We start from the raw sequence: 16952 nt of genomic DNA, 5'->3' as shown, positions 1-16952 counted from the left end.
CACAAGTTTGAATCCAGGGTGTGCTGAGTGACTCCAGCCAGGTCTCCTAAGCAACCAAATTGGCCCGGTTGCTAGGGAGGGTAGAGTCACATGGGGTAACCTCCTCGTGGTCGCTATAATGTGGTTATCGCTCTCGGTTGGGTGCGTGGTGAGTTGTGCGAGGATGCCGCGGAGAATAGCGTGAAGCCTCCACACGCGCTAGGTCTCCACGGTAACGTGCTGTAACAGGGTTCAATGGAAAGGAGGAGGCGGGAACCGGACGAAGCATCAAAGTAATGTTTTAATAAACTCAAACACAAAAACACACAAACATAAACGCATACAGGGCAGCTGCCTGTAGCTCTCTCTCTCCCGAACTGCCGCATCTCGTCGCACCTATCTCTCTCCTCGGCTGATTACGCGCTCAACATGTCACGTGATAAGATGTGCGGATTGACGGTCTCAGATGCGGAGGCAACTGAGATTCATCCTCCGCCACTCGGATTGAGGCGAGTCACTACACCACCACGAGGACTTAGAGCACATTGGGAATTGGGCATTCCAAACTGAAAAAAAAAAAAAAAAAAGATGCAATGAAACTTTTGAAATCTAACTTTCTCTTTACAAAATGACTGAATAGTTCAGTAGTTTGCATGTTAATGTAATCTTGTACAGAAGAGGTAAACTTATTTGGCTTGTTGTCCGTATACTGGAGGGCTTGGAGCTCGAGACTCGACTCGAGTCCTGATTACCCCCCCGGGACTTTACTTATTTAGATAATTGATGAATCTAGAGGACAAGTGGAGATGGGGTGGAGGAGGGATGTCAGGAGAATTGTCACAGGAAGCAGGTAAGCAGCGGCTTACATACTCCTACTCGCGGGCTGTGATTTGTCAGATTAAAATTAACATGCTCCTCCCAAACCTTTGTTAATTAACTCCATAAGTTTTCTGTTTCTCTGAACTCACGCTTGTCAGTAGTTCATGATTTTAGTTCTTTAATCATCCCATTCCATCAAAATCACACAGACAATGATATTTTAGTACATCCTTTGAAAGCATTTTAAAAAATGCGGCACTCCTGCACGAGAAGCTGTAAAACAGCAAGACGCAGCGGTCAAAGTTGTCCAACTAGCGCATGTTTACATACGGTCACTTAAATGTGTTCGGTGTGAACGGCCCCTGACAACCTCACGTGGGCCTGCGGGCCACCAGTTAGATGATCAGAGTTTTAAACATGTAATAATTTGTATTTTTATAGTGTAGTTAGATATAGAAAGTCTGGCTCTGAAGACTAAAACAGTCAAATCTACACATAAGACATTTGAAAAGTACCAAAAATAAATGATGAAGTCCTGATGAAAACTTTCCAATTCAGTTTTAATGAGACCTTTATATATCAAAAAGAAAAACATTGAAATATGTTTGTTTTAATACAAATCAACTTCTGGGAGATGAAAGTGCCTGAAATATGAATGTGGGGCAGGGTTGGTTTGATATACCACAATGATTACAGAAGAGCGAGTGTAAATATGGACACACAGACCTGATATGAGAATACTGTTGAATGACAGACACCACACTTCTCCGCACCTGCGACACCATCAAATCCATATTTCCTAAAAGGAACATGTCAATAAACTACGTGTTACTATAGAAACCAGAACATTCTGTCTCTCTCTAACTAAGAAACGCATTTTATTCTCAGTTCAAACCATCACAGGCATCCGTACCTTTGGGGGCGATACTGTAACCCATGGTGACCACCACCACACCTTTCTGCACTAATGGGATGGCCCATTGTGAGTCAAAACATGTGTGCCGTTAGACAATGGAGAGTCCGAGACACATTCTCAAGACTCTATTATTGTATTCTGTTTCCATAACACAACTAATCACATGAGAATGACTCTGGACATAAATAGATATGCGAGTGGTTTGTTTTGAAGTAAAGGTGTCAGAGATCCCGGAGAAACTGCCAGTATCCTCCATGGAGGTAAATCACCAGTGGCAGATCTGTAAGAAACTAAACCAACAATCTGTCAGTAACAGGTGATAATGTCTTGACAAATTACTTGAAAAACACATTAAGCATTTTATTAAAAGATGGGACACAAGAAAATATTTTATTATTCAAAAAATTAACACACGAGCAGCTTTAACACCAAAAGCATACGTTTTATCAGATACTGTTTAAAGGAACAGTTCACCCAAAAATGAAAATTCTCTCATCATTTACTCACCCTCATGTCATCCCAGATGTGTGTGACTTTCTTTCTTCTGAAGAACACAAATGAATATTTTTAGAAGAATATTTCAGCTCTGTAGGTCCATACAATACAAGTGAATGGTGACCAGAACTTTGAAGCTCAAAAAAGCACATAATGGCAGCATAAAAGTAATCCATAAGACTCTAGTGGTTTAATCCATGTCTTCAGAAGTGATATGATAGGTGTGAGTGAGAAACAGATCAATATATAAGTCATTTTTTAGTGTTAATAGTCTTGTTTTTTTTCTGGGCAGGAAGGAGAATAAGAACAGGACTTAAATATTAAAATTAATAATATTAAGTATTGTTTCTCACCCATACCTATCATATCACTTCAGAAGACATGGATTAAACAACTGGAATCTTATGGATCACTTTTATGTTGTCTTTATGTGCTTTATGGAGCTTCAAAGTTCTGGTCACTATTCACTTGCATTGTATGGACCTACAGAGCTGAAATATTCTTCTAAAAATCTTCATTTGTGTTCTGCAGAAGAAAATAAGTCATACACAAATGGGATGGCATGAGGGTGAATAAATGAGACAAATTTCATTTTTAGGTGAACTATCACATTAAATGTCCATGAGACATGAATCTACAAACCCCGCCCCCCAAGAATCTGCATGACATTATATGATTTTACACACACACAAAAAAATCTTACATTCATAAAGCAGATTAATAAAAGCTAACATCTGCAGGAATGGTCATTCAAGGGAGGAAAGACCTGCGATTCTTATGATGTGAAGTAGAAATTCTGTATTTATTACAGCCGTTTAACCGTTTAAATGAACCACACCTGGAGAAGAGTTGCTGGGAACATAAAAGTGCAGTTTCTCTCCGTCACCATCACCGTACGGAACATCAAGCAAAGTCTGAGTGACAGCACGAGCCTTCTCTGTACCTACACAAAACAGACAGACAGATGATAGATAGGCAGACAGATGATAGATAGGCAGACAGACATACAGACAAATAGATAATATAGGTTAATATTGTGTCAGTTTGTGAATATATAAACACACAAACACATTGAATGACTCATACACAGAAGATGTTGGTAAAATGCACAGAGCTCATTTATAAACTGCTTTCTGTGTTATAAGTGTCTATGTCAGTGTATTAAAGGAAGATCAGGTGAACTGCACAGTGCTCAGGCAAGAAATGCAGTAAAATCAGGTTACAAGTGTCAGAGACACCAGCACACACACACACACACTCTCACACACACTCATACACACACATACACATTCACACACTCATACACACACACACTCATACACACACACATACACACTCTCTCTCTCTCACACACACACACTCATACACACACACATACACACTCTCTCTCTCTCACACACACATACACACTCATACACACACACCTACACACTCTCTCTCTCTCACACACACACACATACACACTCTCTCTCTCACACACACACATACACACTCATACACACACACACTCACACACACACTCACACATACACACACACACACACACTCACATACTCTCACTTACACACACTCACACACTCTCAATTATTTCATGGCATGCACTGTTGCACACTTTCTTCTTCTTCAGGTTTTATGGTGGGTTGCGAACCAACTTAATAGGTGCATACCTCCACCTTCTGTGATGGAGTGTGAAGATAATGAAATCTATATTTCTCACTATATCCTATATTTTAATCCACTGCTCCTAATAAATCTCATTATTGCATTCATTTGTTTCCCTGCATTTGGACCATCATTTAAGATATTGCTTATTATGAATTCTTGACTTCCTAAGGTTTGTAATTCTTCCTTAAGACTCCTCCTTTCTCCTTCATATGCAGGACATACCATCAACACATGTTCTACTGTCTCCTCTATTGCACACACTTCACATAAACCTGTATTATGTTTCCCTATGATGTGTAATGTATAGTTAAGATTTGAATGTCCTGTTCTTAGATATGTGAATATAACTTGTTACAATCTACTTGTTATGAATGATTTTACTTTTTTAATGCTCCTTTGTTCTTTATGATAATGTCTTCCTGTTTGACATGAATCCCAGTAAGTCTGCCATTCCCTATTGCATGCTTCCAATACCAAATGTTTCCCTTCTGATCTGCTAAGTGAAATATTTATACTTGGTTCATCCACCCTTAATGATCCTTTAGCCATTTTGTCTGCTTCTTCATTGCTTTGAATTCCCACATGTGCTGGTACCCACATGAAATGAATTGTTATTCCTATCTGTTTTAGACTGTATAATGCAATCATGATTTCTATTACAATGTCACTTCTATTTGTTTGATTTGACTGTAAACTCATAAGAACTGTCATTGAGTCAGAACATATTATTACTTTATCTGCTCTTCATAAATCCAATCTAGTGCCATTAAGATTGCTATCATCTCTGCAGTGTATACAGATGTACCATCTGTTATTCTTCCAAACTTCCTTACTTCAAACTCTGGAACATAAAAAGCCACCCCTGTCCTTCCAGATTCTTGGTTCTTTGAGCCATCTGTGTAAACTTGAAGAAATGAATAATGCAAACTTTTTATATATTCTTTTACTTATGTTTTTGTATTAACTCCATCCCATTTTTCCTTAATTCTTTCATGTAGCTTTAAATCAATTCCAGGTTGTGTGAATAACCAAGGTGGTATAGGAGGCGTTGCAACTATTGGAGCAAATGACTTTGTATCTAGACCACTTTCATTAGCCCATTTCTTTATTTTCCATGCAAAGTCTTTACCTGGTGTATTATTGTTTCCCAACTTTCAGCAAGTACTCCCCTTACTAGATCATTGTTTTGTCCCTGAAGATTAATCCAGTATGCCATAGCTAGTTTCTCTCTTCTTATATACAGTGGCATTTCTGATGTTTCCACCTGTAATGCTGCAACTGGTGTAGTTTTAACTGCTCCTAAAATGAGTCTTAATGCTTTAGCTTGCATGATATCTAGTTTCTTTAGCATAGTTGCAGATGCAGATTCATAAACAACACAACCACAGTCTAGTACTGATCGCATAAGTCCAACACATATACCCTTTAATGATTGTTTGTCTGCACCCCAATATTGTCCTGCAACACCTCTCATTAAGTTTAATACTGTACTACATTTCTTTATAATATAATCTGTTGCACACTTTACATTCCCGCTGACTAGCACTTCATGAACGCCCCTATGACGTCAGTGCTGATTTATAAACATACCGGATGGAGGGGGAGCGTTCGGAGAAGAGGAAAATCCTTTTATAGATCTGTGCGCCAACGCAGCTGCGCACATCCTTGCGCCTGATTGGTTCTTTGAGTGATGTGACGTTGTAGCTGCTATAAAAAGACAAACCGGCGCTGGCGGGACATTCAAAATCCCGCAGTAAAAGTCTGTGAGTGTTTTATGTGTGCTTTAATATTTATAAAACAAAGTAATACAAACGAAATGGATTGTTTGAATGTGGCAAAGATTTTACCCAATTCCCCACGGAAAATTAGAGGACAAATCCAGGTGAGTGTGCTGAAGGATTATAAACACTTAATCCGGTTTAATTTTACAAGCGAGAAAGATTTGATTTGTTTGGTACAAGTGTTCACAATGTTTAAAATATATTTAATGCAGATAAACGTGTTTTTTTATTTTCTCTCTCTCTTGATGGAACATAATTGTGATTTTAGAATTTTTTTGTGAGCAGACAATAACATTATTATCGTCTTTTGTCATCCTAATAGGTTATTTTCGGACCAATGTTTTCAGGAAAAAGGTGAGGATATATTAATTATCAGCATATCCATGTTATTCTGTAAAATATTTAAATAAATGTCAAATAGGTGTTTTGTTTTAGCGGATGGCGCCAAACCCGCGCACAAAAGGACATTTGTTCCTGTTGCAAATACAATTGACTACAAATCGACTTCTTAAAGATACTACAGTATTTAAATAGTTTATAAAATAAACAACAAATATACCAAATATATCTGGTAATATATCTCCGTACTAATGAGACTTTAAGGGGACCCAGAGATATTTTCAAAATACCCTGTCTTATTTCAGAGAATTTTATCTGAATGGGTTTTTTTTTTTTTTCCCCCAGATATGTATTTTTATTCAGGATAGAAACATTGATTCAGGTTACTAGTGATGGGTCGTTCATGAACGATTCGTTCATTTTGAACGAATCTTTTATGTGACAAAGAAGTAGTTTCAGAGTGATTCGTTCATTTTGTGTTGGCCGCGCATGCGCATTGCGCAACCTCCGTTCCTCGTGAAAAGTGAACCGCATAGGCGCTGCACCGGAAACAGAAATGATTAGTTCACCCCTCGAGTCATTTTCTTTCTTTCTTTCTTTTTTCTTTAAGGTCTATTTTTATTTATTTATTTGTATTATTATTTAACATAACAAATACAGAGAACATGAATAATATAATCATTCATATTAATAAGGAATAGAAATACAAAAAAGAAAAGAGAGGGTATACTTATACACTCAAATAAAAGGAGGAATTTAGGTCATTGTAGATGTCCATAGTCCTGATAGCTTTATGGCTTGAAAGTCCTTGCAGTGTTTAAAATAGTTTCATTTAGCTTTTGAATTGGAGAATATTGGGTTTCCTTTCAGACTACTTGCATTTATGGATGTGAAACTTGCCATATAATATGAGAAGGTTGAACTTAAAAACATGAGTCCTGTCTATGTCATTATTCCCATAATAAAGAATAACATCTCTGTTCTGTATGTTAATTTTAGTCCCACTTAATATAACAAATTCACATTCAACATCGATCCAAAAGAATTTAACATAAATACATAAAAAAAGATGTCAAATAGTCTCTACCAGTATTACAGAATACACAAGATTCAGAAATATCATTTCTATGTTTTTAAGAACTGGTTTGTTGGATAAATGTATAATTTTAAAGTACACTTCACTAACTTTAACACAATATGGGCCTCCAATTGACAAGCAGCAATCGATCCTTATTGGGTTTATCAAAGTAATTAAACCTTGACACATAGTTGAGGGAAGCTTACAGATTTCTAAAGCCTCTTTAAAAACCGCCAGTAAAAGTTCAGAAGTCTTTAAATACCTTCTAAAATTCACCCGTAAGGCCATCATTACCTGGGGATTGTATTATCTTTCAGTTTACTGATGTTCTTAAGTTCTTCTAGGGATATTTCTTGATCAATACTTCGTGCCTCATCTGTTATAGAAGAGAGGAAATATGAGGTCTGACTGTTATTCTGTTCAGAGTATAGTTTTTTTTATAAAATTCTTCCACAAAGTTGGAGATTTTTTGGATCTTCAGAAATCTGTTCATTAATTTTACTATTAACACTGCTGCTGCTTTTTTCTAAATTAGGAATATATTTTGTTACTTTCGCCATGTTCCATCCATTTCCGTCTCGATTGAATAAAAGCACCACGTGCCCTATTTTTATAGATAATGTCCAACTCGGATTGTAATTCAATTAATTTATTGATATCAGTTTGAGATTGCTTGTTATTTTCATAAATCGAATTCAAGGATATCATTTCTATCTTGTCTCAGTCTTCATTCTTTAAGTCCTTTCCCCTTTTAATTGCCATATTACGAATCTGAAATGTTGTATGTTCCCAGTCTTCTTGAGCCGTCATCCAATTTTCATTTATAATTTTGATGGCTTTTTCTTCTAAGAGTTTATCACTCAAACATGTATTGTTTAATTTCTAATAATTTGGATTATATTTAATTGACTGGTTCCTTTATATGCAACACTAAAAAAACAATATTTTCTGATCATAACATGGGTTTCTTTAACTCGGTCTGTTAAATCATCTTCGATAAATCTTTGTTATTCCAAGTGAACTGGACTTGATGCAGATTTTTTTAGTCTCCATGTATATCACAAAAATTGAAATGCATACAGATTATTAAATTCTCCATAAGTGCTTCTTAAAGATCTTTGAGGGGTCACAGTCTTTAGTAGGGTTGCTTACACAGTTCCAGTCCCCACCAAATATTAATTTAGCATTCAAGCGTCTCCAGTCATCTTGTCCGAGTCGTTTGTTCTTTTGTCACGTGACAGCCGTGTTCGCTATGCACAGACGTCCGTCACGTGACAAAAGAACGAATGACTCGGACAAGAAGATTCCAGAAGTGAACTAATCATTTTTGTTTCTCAAAAGTTGTCCTTGGCTGCATTATACATTTTTCCTCATTGGGACTATAATCTTATAAATCTATATAAAGTTTGACGTGTTGGGGGGGATTTGGCTATTGAAAATGTAACATTTTAATTTAATTCCGCTCAAATGAACTAAATTACTTGAATAAAGATTCGTTCATTTTGCTGAACGAGACTCAAAGATTCAAGTCAGTAAAGTGATCCGATCTTCCCATCACTACAGGTTACACTGGGGGAAAATGATTTTGTGGTGAAGTAAATATAGCAGAAAAGATTAAGTACTTTCTACATTGAAAAGTTAAAGTGTGCACTTGAAATAAATTCTACATTTGAACTCAATTCAAACATATACAATTAATGCTCTAGCTTAAGTAAATATTATTTATGATTGTTATCTTTACAGTGTCTTCGTGTATTAATCTGAAAGTAGAAAACCATTGCTAATTTGAGTAAATTTCACAGGTAAATAAAATTAAGTAAACTTCACTTACTTTTCGATGCTGGTGTTCCCAGCATGCCCCGGCCTTAAATTAAAATGGTTTCACTGTTTGCAATTGATTTACACCATTTTTTTTTTGTTTTAAAAAAAAAATTGTATCCCCTTTTTCTCCCAATTCGGAATGCCCAATTCCCAATGTGTATTTAAGTCCTCGTGGTCACGTAGTGATTTGCCTCAATCCGGGTGATGGAGGACAAGTCCCAGTTGCCTCCATTTCTGAGACCGTCAATCTGTGCATCTTATCACGTGACTCGTTGTGCATGACACCGCAGAGACTCGCAGCATGTGGAGACTCATGCTACTCTCCACGATCCACACACAACTTACCACACGCCCCATTGAGAGCGAGAACCACTAATCACGACCACGAGGAGGTTACCCCATGTGACTCTACCCTCCCTAGCAACCGGGACAATTTGGTTGCTTAGGAGACCTGGCTGGAGTCACTCAGCACGCCCTGGATTCAAACTCGCAACTCCAGGTGTGGTAGTCAGTGTCAATACTCGCTGATCTACCCAGACCTCCACACCATTTTTATTGTTGATTTTTGTGGTTACGGTTGGTAACCTATTGTTTTGTGAAGTCTGAAGTTCATTTTCTATTCAAAATTAAATGTTCATGATAAAAAAAAAAAAAGATCTGTTAATTGTTATCGTCATTGTGTTTTGTGCACCAAGTGTTCAGGTCTGCGTGCACAGTTTCTATCACAATATAGCAAGGTGATGTCTAATAGAATACAAGCTTCTGTGTCATGTGGTACATGATTAAGTACATTAAAAAAAGCATTGAATGTTAGTACATGTTTAGAAGCATGGCTTAATTCAGTACTACATTTCTTGAGTAAAATATACAAATAAAGAGTGAGTAAAATGTACTTGAAACAGAGTATTGCAAAGTAAACTTTACTTGAATATCTAATTAAAGGTACCAAGAATTGTGCATTAGTGGTGGTGATTTTGATTCATTTGAGCGACTCCATTCTTTTGATTCCGTTTGCCAAAAATATTTTAGTGATTCGTTCATTGACCGTTTCACCATTTACGCCTGTAGATGGTGACATTCGACCGTCTTTACGGTAACTGCATTGAACCAAAAGCACAAAAGTAATTCACGACCAGAACAAGTCTAATTATCCTTAATGGAAATTTGCGTGTCTACAGTGCTGCTAAGACTTCAGCACTGCAGAGTGTTTAAGCATCATAAGCGTTTCCCTACAAATGACAACAAGGCATATCTATTACACTGTGAACTGCAAAGCATGACTATTTATCAAGCTCTAAAAAATATAGTTTCAATAACATCTGTATGTCTTGTAATGTGTGGTCGTCACTCACTTTTGTTCATAATTCATCCGACCCCTTGTTGAACGAGATTGACGAATTGAACGAACAACATGCAGCTCCTCCTCTCGTTCAGCCGGTCAGCAGATCTGATTCATGCGTTCACGAACGAGTTTACCAGTACATTCAATTCATTCATAAACGACACATCTCGTTTAGAACAAAGAACTAGTTCAGTGAAGGGGTGTATTTGTTCATCGGGATGAACCATTGATATGCTCCTTCACAGCCTGCACTCGAACACTATTGGCTCACGCGTTTATTAGATTTTACAGGCATGAAAAGCCACCAAGGCAGTCTCGTGCTTCAAACTTCAGCTCATTGGCTTCAAAAGGGACAGACGCCAGTGAACGAGAAATGAGTCTGTGTACAGAGGTGAACGAGAACGATTTGCTTATTTGCAAGATTTAATCAAATGACCGATTCATTCACAAATGAAACATCACTTGCCTTTAAAATAGGGCTTGTTAAATTTATTTTGTTTCCTAGTTTTTAAAAAAAAAATTTTATAAAGTAAACCCCCACTCCAGTTTTCTTCAGTGTATTCTATAAATATGACTGGAAATGGGAAAAGTCATTGAAATTCATTGGTGATATGTATTGCAACCCTGAATTGTGTTTTGTACCCGAGGTCCACTCAGACATTTTATAATGGAGGTCATTAAGCATGCTATGTTTTTTGTTTATCATTTCTCATAAAAGTCGTTAAAGTGATGAAATATGAGTATCTGTTTTCACTCTGTTTGCAGCACTGAATTGATGCGTCGTGTCCGCCGATTCCAGGTGGCTCAATATTCCTGTTTGGTCATTAAATACGCCAAAGACACTCGATACTCTCAGACGGGAATGGCTACACATGACATGTGAGATGTTGCTTTACACAGTTCCCATGTGTCGGTGTTTTAAAGAGCTGTTTCCTGATGGGTTTCTGTGGTTTCTGCTGTAGGAACACAATGGAGGCCGCTCCAGCAAACTGTCTGAGTGACATCAAATCTCTGGCTCTGCAGGCATGTGTCATCGGCATCGATGAGGGACAGTTTGTACGTAGACAATCACCTAATCTATACTTCATAAGCAAATATTGAGAATGCAGTATGTGTTGTCCACTGAACTGGTTTGCTCATGACGTCATATCAGTGAAGTCACTGTGCCGCCATATTACTATTCCCAAACGTTCCAATGTCCCTATTGACGTAATAGGAAATCATCTCATTTCAGCGAGTAAACATTAGTCATTCAATCACTGATTTTATATCGGAAATCTGCATGTACATTCCTACAACACAAACGTCCTATACATGTAATTTATTTATTTAAAGTCCTGTTTCTTGAAAGCCGAGTGAGTTACAGTATGTATATCTACAGTATATCAAACATTATCCACCACTAACGAACTTCATCAGTGAACAGATCAGCTGAATGTAAACAAGTTCACTGAAACTGAGGTAAAATACAAACAGACATTTTCAGACGTATTTATTGTGATCATCCAAGTGTTTGTTCAGAGTTACTTGTTTTGTTTTCATTCAAAAGTGCCTTGTTCTCGTGGTCACTTGAATAAGAGCGCTCTCTCTCCAACAATCACATGAGCAGCGGGCGCTGAGATTGAGGGAGGCACGCAAAGCTGGTTAAAATTAAACTGATACAGGTTCGACTGGAGGACAATGAATTAAACTGACTATAGAGAGCACTTCAATATGAAAACAAGCAAATCATGGGCATTTAAGGCAATTTAGAAATCCCGGTCTCACTTTTTTAAAGTCCCTTTCGGAGGACATATTGTCACCCTAAACAAGCAGATGTTTCCGCTTTTCCTACTTGCATTACAACTTGTTGACAGCTTTCCCACTTCCTTTGGTGATTGTTGTGCTGCACTGATAGACTGAACACCATGGCAGGTGATGCTCTGACATCGCGATCCGGATATATCTTCTCCCTCCTTATGAATCTTCTACATAACAAGCAAATTAAACAAGATTGTCACTAGAGGGCGAAATGTAACTGTCGTATACACAGGTCGAAGATGGTGAAAAGGGGGTGTTTTCGCCTGTCAGTCATTGACACTCAGAGTTTGGGCACATAAAGATGGTCGCTCGAACACTTCCGGTGGCTTCAGCTCCTGATGGCAATTTAATGTTGCATCAGTGATCCAGTTCTATACATATATCAGTGCTGTTGTCTCTGAATCAAATCTGGCACTTTATATTTAGTTTATTTGATGAATAATTCAGCTCTTGTGGTTTTGTAGTTCCCTGACACAGTTGAGTTCTGTGAGGAAATGGCCAACATGGGAAAAACCGTCATTGTCGCAGCACTTGATGGCACCTTCCAGAGAAAGGTACCGCCAACATGAGGGTGTTTTGCTCTTGGGGGGGGGATGAATGTATATCATATAATGTCATTCTGTCTTAAGGACAGGGTTCCCACGGTCATGGAAATCCTAGAACTATCTGGGAATTTTAAGTTTGTGTTTTCTAAGCCTGGAAAAAAAATCATGAAAATAAGAAGTAAATATACACTTCTAGTTCTGCTTGGCTCTATGATATTTCATCAACTGGGTAATCATTCTTGTGTAGAGTAAAACTTGTTTACAAGCTATAGAGATCAAATTCTTTTGAGTCGGTTCTTCACAAATGATTTGACTATGATTTGGGAGTCTGTCAAAAACATTTTTGCAGAGTAATCACAAACAACTGAAAAGGTCCTGACAGTTTGTTTTTCATTAAGTAGGAAGCTTGTAAGAAACATGCTTAAATGCATCAAAAAAAAGTGAAGAATGGCAGTACCTTTTGGTTTTCACTGACCAATGTTGATGACCTTTGACCCCTTGTTTTCACGCAGCCCTTTGGTAACATCCTGAATCTGGTGCCTCTTGCGGAGAGTGTCGTCAAACTAAATGCCGTCTGCATGCAGTGCTTCAAAGAAGCCGCTTATACCAAAAGACTCGGAGCAGAGAAAGAGGTGAGGATGAAAATATCAGAATGAATTCTGAGATCATATGATAGCTTTGTGTTAGGAACGCAGCATCATCAAATGACACTGTTGGTTCTTGCATGAGTCATAAGTGAACGAGTGAAAAATGAGATTTGAGAGCTGCAAAAGCATTTTTGAAGGATTTTCCCTAAATGCTAATTTTGTGTTAAGCACATACTGTAGTTAAATCATTCCTTTTAACCCTCCCACTACCCGCTTTGGTACACCCTGACCGAGGCACTCCTCGGTATAGACGCACTGGCACACAGCTGACCCCCAGGTCTATGCAAATATGCGTTTCCCCCAGTGAGCCTACTTGCACAGACCCTGTGCAAGGTCAGGGAGGACGAGGAGCAGGTCATCCTAGTAGCACCCTACTGGCCCACCCAGACGTGGTTCTCGGACCTCGCGCTCCTCACGACAGAACCCCCCCTGTGAAATACTCTAAGGAAGGACCATCATTCTCAGGGACAGGGCACCATCTGGCACCCGCGACCAGACCTCTGGAATCTCCATAACTGGCCCTTGGACGGGATGCGGAAGACCTAAGTGGCCTACCACCCGCGGTGGTAGACACGATCACTCAGGCTAGGGCTCCCTCTACGAAGTGCCTGTATGCCTTGAAGTGGCATCTGTTCGCTAAGTGGTGTTCTTCCCGATGCGAAGACCCCCAGAGATGTGCAGTCGGATCGGTGCTTTCCTTCCTGCAGGAGAGGCTTGAGGGGCGGCTGTCCTCCTCCACCTTGAAGGTGTACGTCGCCGTCATTTCGGCACATCACAATGCAGTAGATGTTAAGTATTTGGGAAAGCACAACTTGATTATCAGGTTTCTGAGAGGCGCTAGGAGGTTGAATCCCTCCAGACCGCACCTCATCCCCTCGTGGGACCTCTCTGTGGTCCTTCGGGGTCTACGGGGAGCTCTCTTCGAGCCCCTGGAGTCAGTTGAGCTTAAGGCACTCTCTTTGAAGACTGTCCTCCTGACTGCGCTCACTTCCATCAAGAGGGTAGGGGATCTGCAGGCGTTCTCTGTCAGCGAAACGTGCCTGGATTTCGGTCCGGGCTACTCTCACGTGATCCTGAGACCCCGACCGGGCTATGTGCCCAAGGTTCCCACGACCCTGTTTAGGGATCAGGTGGTGAACCTGCAAGCGCTGTCCCGGGAGGAGGCAGACCCAGCCTTGGCGTTGCTGTGTCCGGTGCGTGCTTTACGCATCTATTTGGATCGCACGCAGAGCTTTAGAAGTTCTGAGCAGCTCTTTGTCTGCTTTGGCAGACAGCGGAAAGTGAGCGCTGACTCCAAACAGAGGATCGCCCATTGGGTCATTGACGCCATCGTGATGGCATATCATGCTAGGGATGTGCCGCCCCCCTGTGGGGCTATGAGCCCACTCTACTAGGAGTGTGGCGACCTCCTGGACCCTGACCAATGGCGCCTCTTTGGCAGACATCTGTAGAGCAGCGGGCTGGGCAACACCCAACACCTTTGCGAGGTTCTACAATCTCCGGGCTGAGCCGGTCTCGTCCCGTATATTGTCAGGTACGAGCAGGTAAGTTCCGGGACAGCTTTCCGGGTATACCACTTGTGCATAGCGCCTTTCCCCTCCCCTGAGGTGAAGACATGTGCTTTTGACTCCCAGTCGTGTTCAAGTTGTGATCCCTGAATGACTTTCCTCCTTAGCCCTGTGGCAGGCAAGTTTGCGGAGAAACTCGCTGCCGGCCCAGTACATGTGCTAACTAAGCTCTGTACTGGGGTAGGTGCTCCATGTGCTGGTTCCCCATAGGTGACCCCATGTGATATATCTTCCGCTATATTGTTTCCCTGTCGGTAAACTGCGTCTCCCTGGTCACTGTGTTTGTAGAGCTCCTCCCCCTTTGGGTAGGACCTACCATGGGACTTCTCCACATGACATACTTCCAACAGGACTCAGTAAGACCATGTGACGTATTTCCACTCAAAATAACCCCCCCCCCCCACACACACACACCTCTGGGCGGGGTGTGGTCTCCGGTATCTTCCCCTTGGGAGTGACACCCCCCCCCCCCCGATGTAGACACTTATGGCCCCCAGCCGGTAAACAAAATTCCACTGATTTTGGGTAGGAAAAAAAAAAAAAAAAAGGAAAAGAGGCCACGGCTGGGCTAGCCTGTCCCTATTTGTTGGGCAAGTCGACTTGTTCCCAAAGGACTGTTCGACTCTCATAAGAACATTGGGGGAGGTTACGTGACGGTCTAGTGCGCTGGCTATGAGGCACACATAGGTCTGCCCGTCTCGCACCGCCAGTCCACGTAACACAGTTCAGCTTATTGTGGCGTTTCGTATAGGGACCCCTTGTGTCACTACATTGACCCAACGTCGAGTGAGTGACAGAGAGGGAACGTCCTGGTTATGTGTCCCTCCTGCCACAACACTGAACTACCCGCTGAAATGGCCGGGACCTTGTCTCGGCTCCCCAGCACAAAACCTGAATGAGTGGTTGTGAGCCAGCTCCTTTTATACCCGTATGTCCGGGGGAGTGGCTTGCAAATTCCACTCGACAATTCCCACTGGTCTTTTTTTCAAAATCAGAGGTGTTTGGGGCTCCCAAGAGTGACCCCTAGTGTCACTACATCGACACAACATCTCGTTCTCTCCATCAGGGAACGGAGGTTACGCAAGTAACCGGGACGATATGTCATTGTCTGTGTTAAATGTATGTTTCAGGAAATAAGGAAACTCACTTCTGTTTATTATATTTATGTGTGTCTGTGGGAATTTCATGCACTAATACTCACTGCAGTTTGACCTCTGAGTGAAACACATTTGCTCATTGCTACTAATTGAGACCTTTCCAATGGTATCTAACACATGGCTATCACATCTTTTTTTTTTTTTAATGGTTTTACCAACTCTGAATATAATTGTTGTGGTGATAAATATATATTAAAATGTGTTCAAAAAAGGAAAAATATCTAATGCAATATCTTGTGATAATTTAATTTATGCAATATGAGAGATTTATAAACTATCTTAGTGGGCCGGTCAGTTTTGGCGTTAGCACAAAACCACAACACAAGGGTTAACTGTGGAATAAATATCTGAAGAATTGTTTTAGGGGAAATCCTCATTTGTTTCCTAAAATTATCAGGCCTGTTTGAATATTTGCGTTTCATTGCAGAAGTAACCGGTCTCACATCCTCATCCTGAAATCCCCCCCGCTCACATCTCTTTATTTCTGATTCTCAGGTGGAGGTGATCGGTGGCAGTGATAAATATCACGCTGTGTGTCGGGGGTGTTACGGGGGTCTAATGGACTATAAAGAGAACTGTGACCTGCAGAGTGAGGAAACGCCCCCTCACATGATGACAGGAAAACCACTGGACCGAAACGCTCCACGCAAACTCTTTGCCTCTCTCCACCTGTGAAAATACTCACGAGCGTTACATCAGAACTGTATTATGACAACATGTGGTGTTGTATTATGATATAATATGCTGTGTGTGTGAGTACTTTTTAATCCTAATTTATATTTAGTCAAGCAAATTATTTGGAAGTGCATGTCTAGCTTTAGTATCAAATATTGAAGGGGTTTTCTTTTTTCAGTCATCTTAATTTTAAATTTGATTTTAATCAAACTAATTTGTTTCAAAACAACCAGCTATCACTATAAACACACTGCCATCAAACAGTTATGTATTATTGTGTATCATAATGTACAAATATCACTAAGTGAATATAATTTGAAATAAA

General features: G+C 40.0%; 1 protein-coding gene across 1 annotated transcript; it reads left to right on the top strand.

Moving 5' to 3' along the window:
* Nucleotides 1-5601: 5601 nt before the first annotated feature.
* tk1 (thymidine kinase 1, soluble) lies at nucleotides 5602-16945 on the top strand. Its single transcript, XM_051676227.1, has 7 exons — nucleotides 5602-5756; nucleotides 5978-6009; nucleotides 11001-11114; nucleotides 11198-11291; nucleotides 12500-12589; nucleotides 13093-13212; nucleotides 16448-16945. The coding sequence occupies exons 1-7, from the start codon at nucleotides 5649-5651 to the stop codon at nucleotides 16625-16627; spliced, it is 738 nt and encodes a 245-aa protein (XP_051532187.1). The 5' UTR covers nucleotides 5602-5648; the 3' UTR covers nucleotides 16628-16945.
* The last annotated feature ends 7 nt before the right edge of the window (nucleotides 16946-16952 follow it).

Source organism: Myxocyprinus asiaticus, chromosome 37 (assembly GCF_019703515.2).
Source record: "Myxocyprinus asiaticus isolate MX2 ecotype Aquarium Trade chromosome 37, UBuf_Myxa_2, whole genome shotgun sequence".
In the NCBI taxonomy this organism is placed as follows: domain Eukaryota; kingdom Metazoa; phylum Chordata; class Actinopteri; order Cypriniformes; family Catostomidae; genus Myxocyprinus; species Myxocyprinus asiaticus.
The sequence above is the reverse complement of the archived record's forward strand: the minus strand, read 5'-3'. Positions and strand labels throughout refer to the sequence as shown.

What these genes read in the sequence shown, in the direction of transcription:
- tk1 (XM_051676227.1), top strand. Translation starts at nt 5,649, where the DNA reads ATGTGTGCTTTAATATTTATAAAACAAAGTAATACAAACGAAATGGAT. An exon ending in CCAATGTTTTCAGGAAAAAG is followed by an intron (nt 6,010 to 11,000) that starts GTGAGGATATAT and finishes CTCTGTTTGCAG; the next exon opens with CACTGAATTGATGCGTCGTG. An exon ending in GGAATGGCTACACATGACAT is followed by an intron (nt 11,115 to 11,197) that starts GTGAGATGTTGC and finishes TTTCTGCTGTAG; the next exon opens with GAACACAATGGAGGCCGCTC.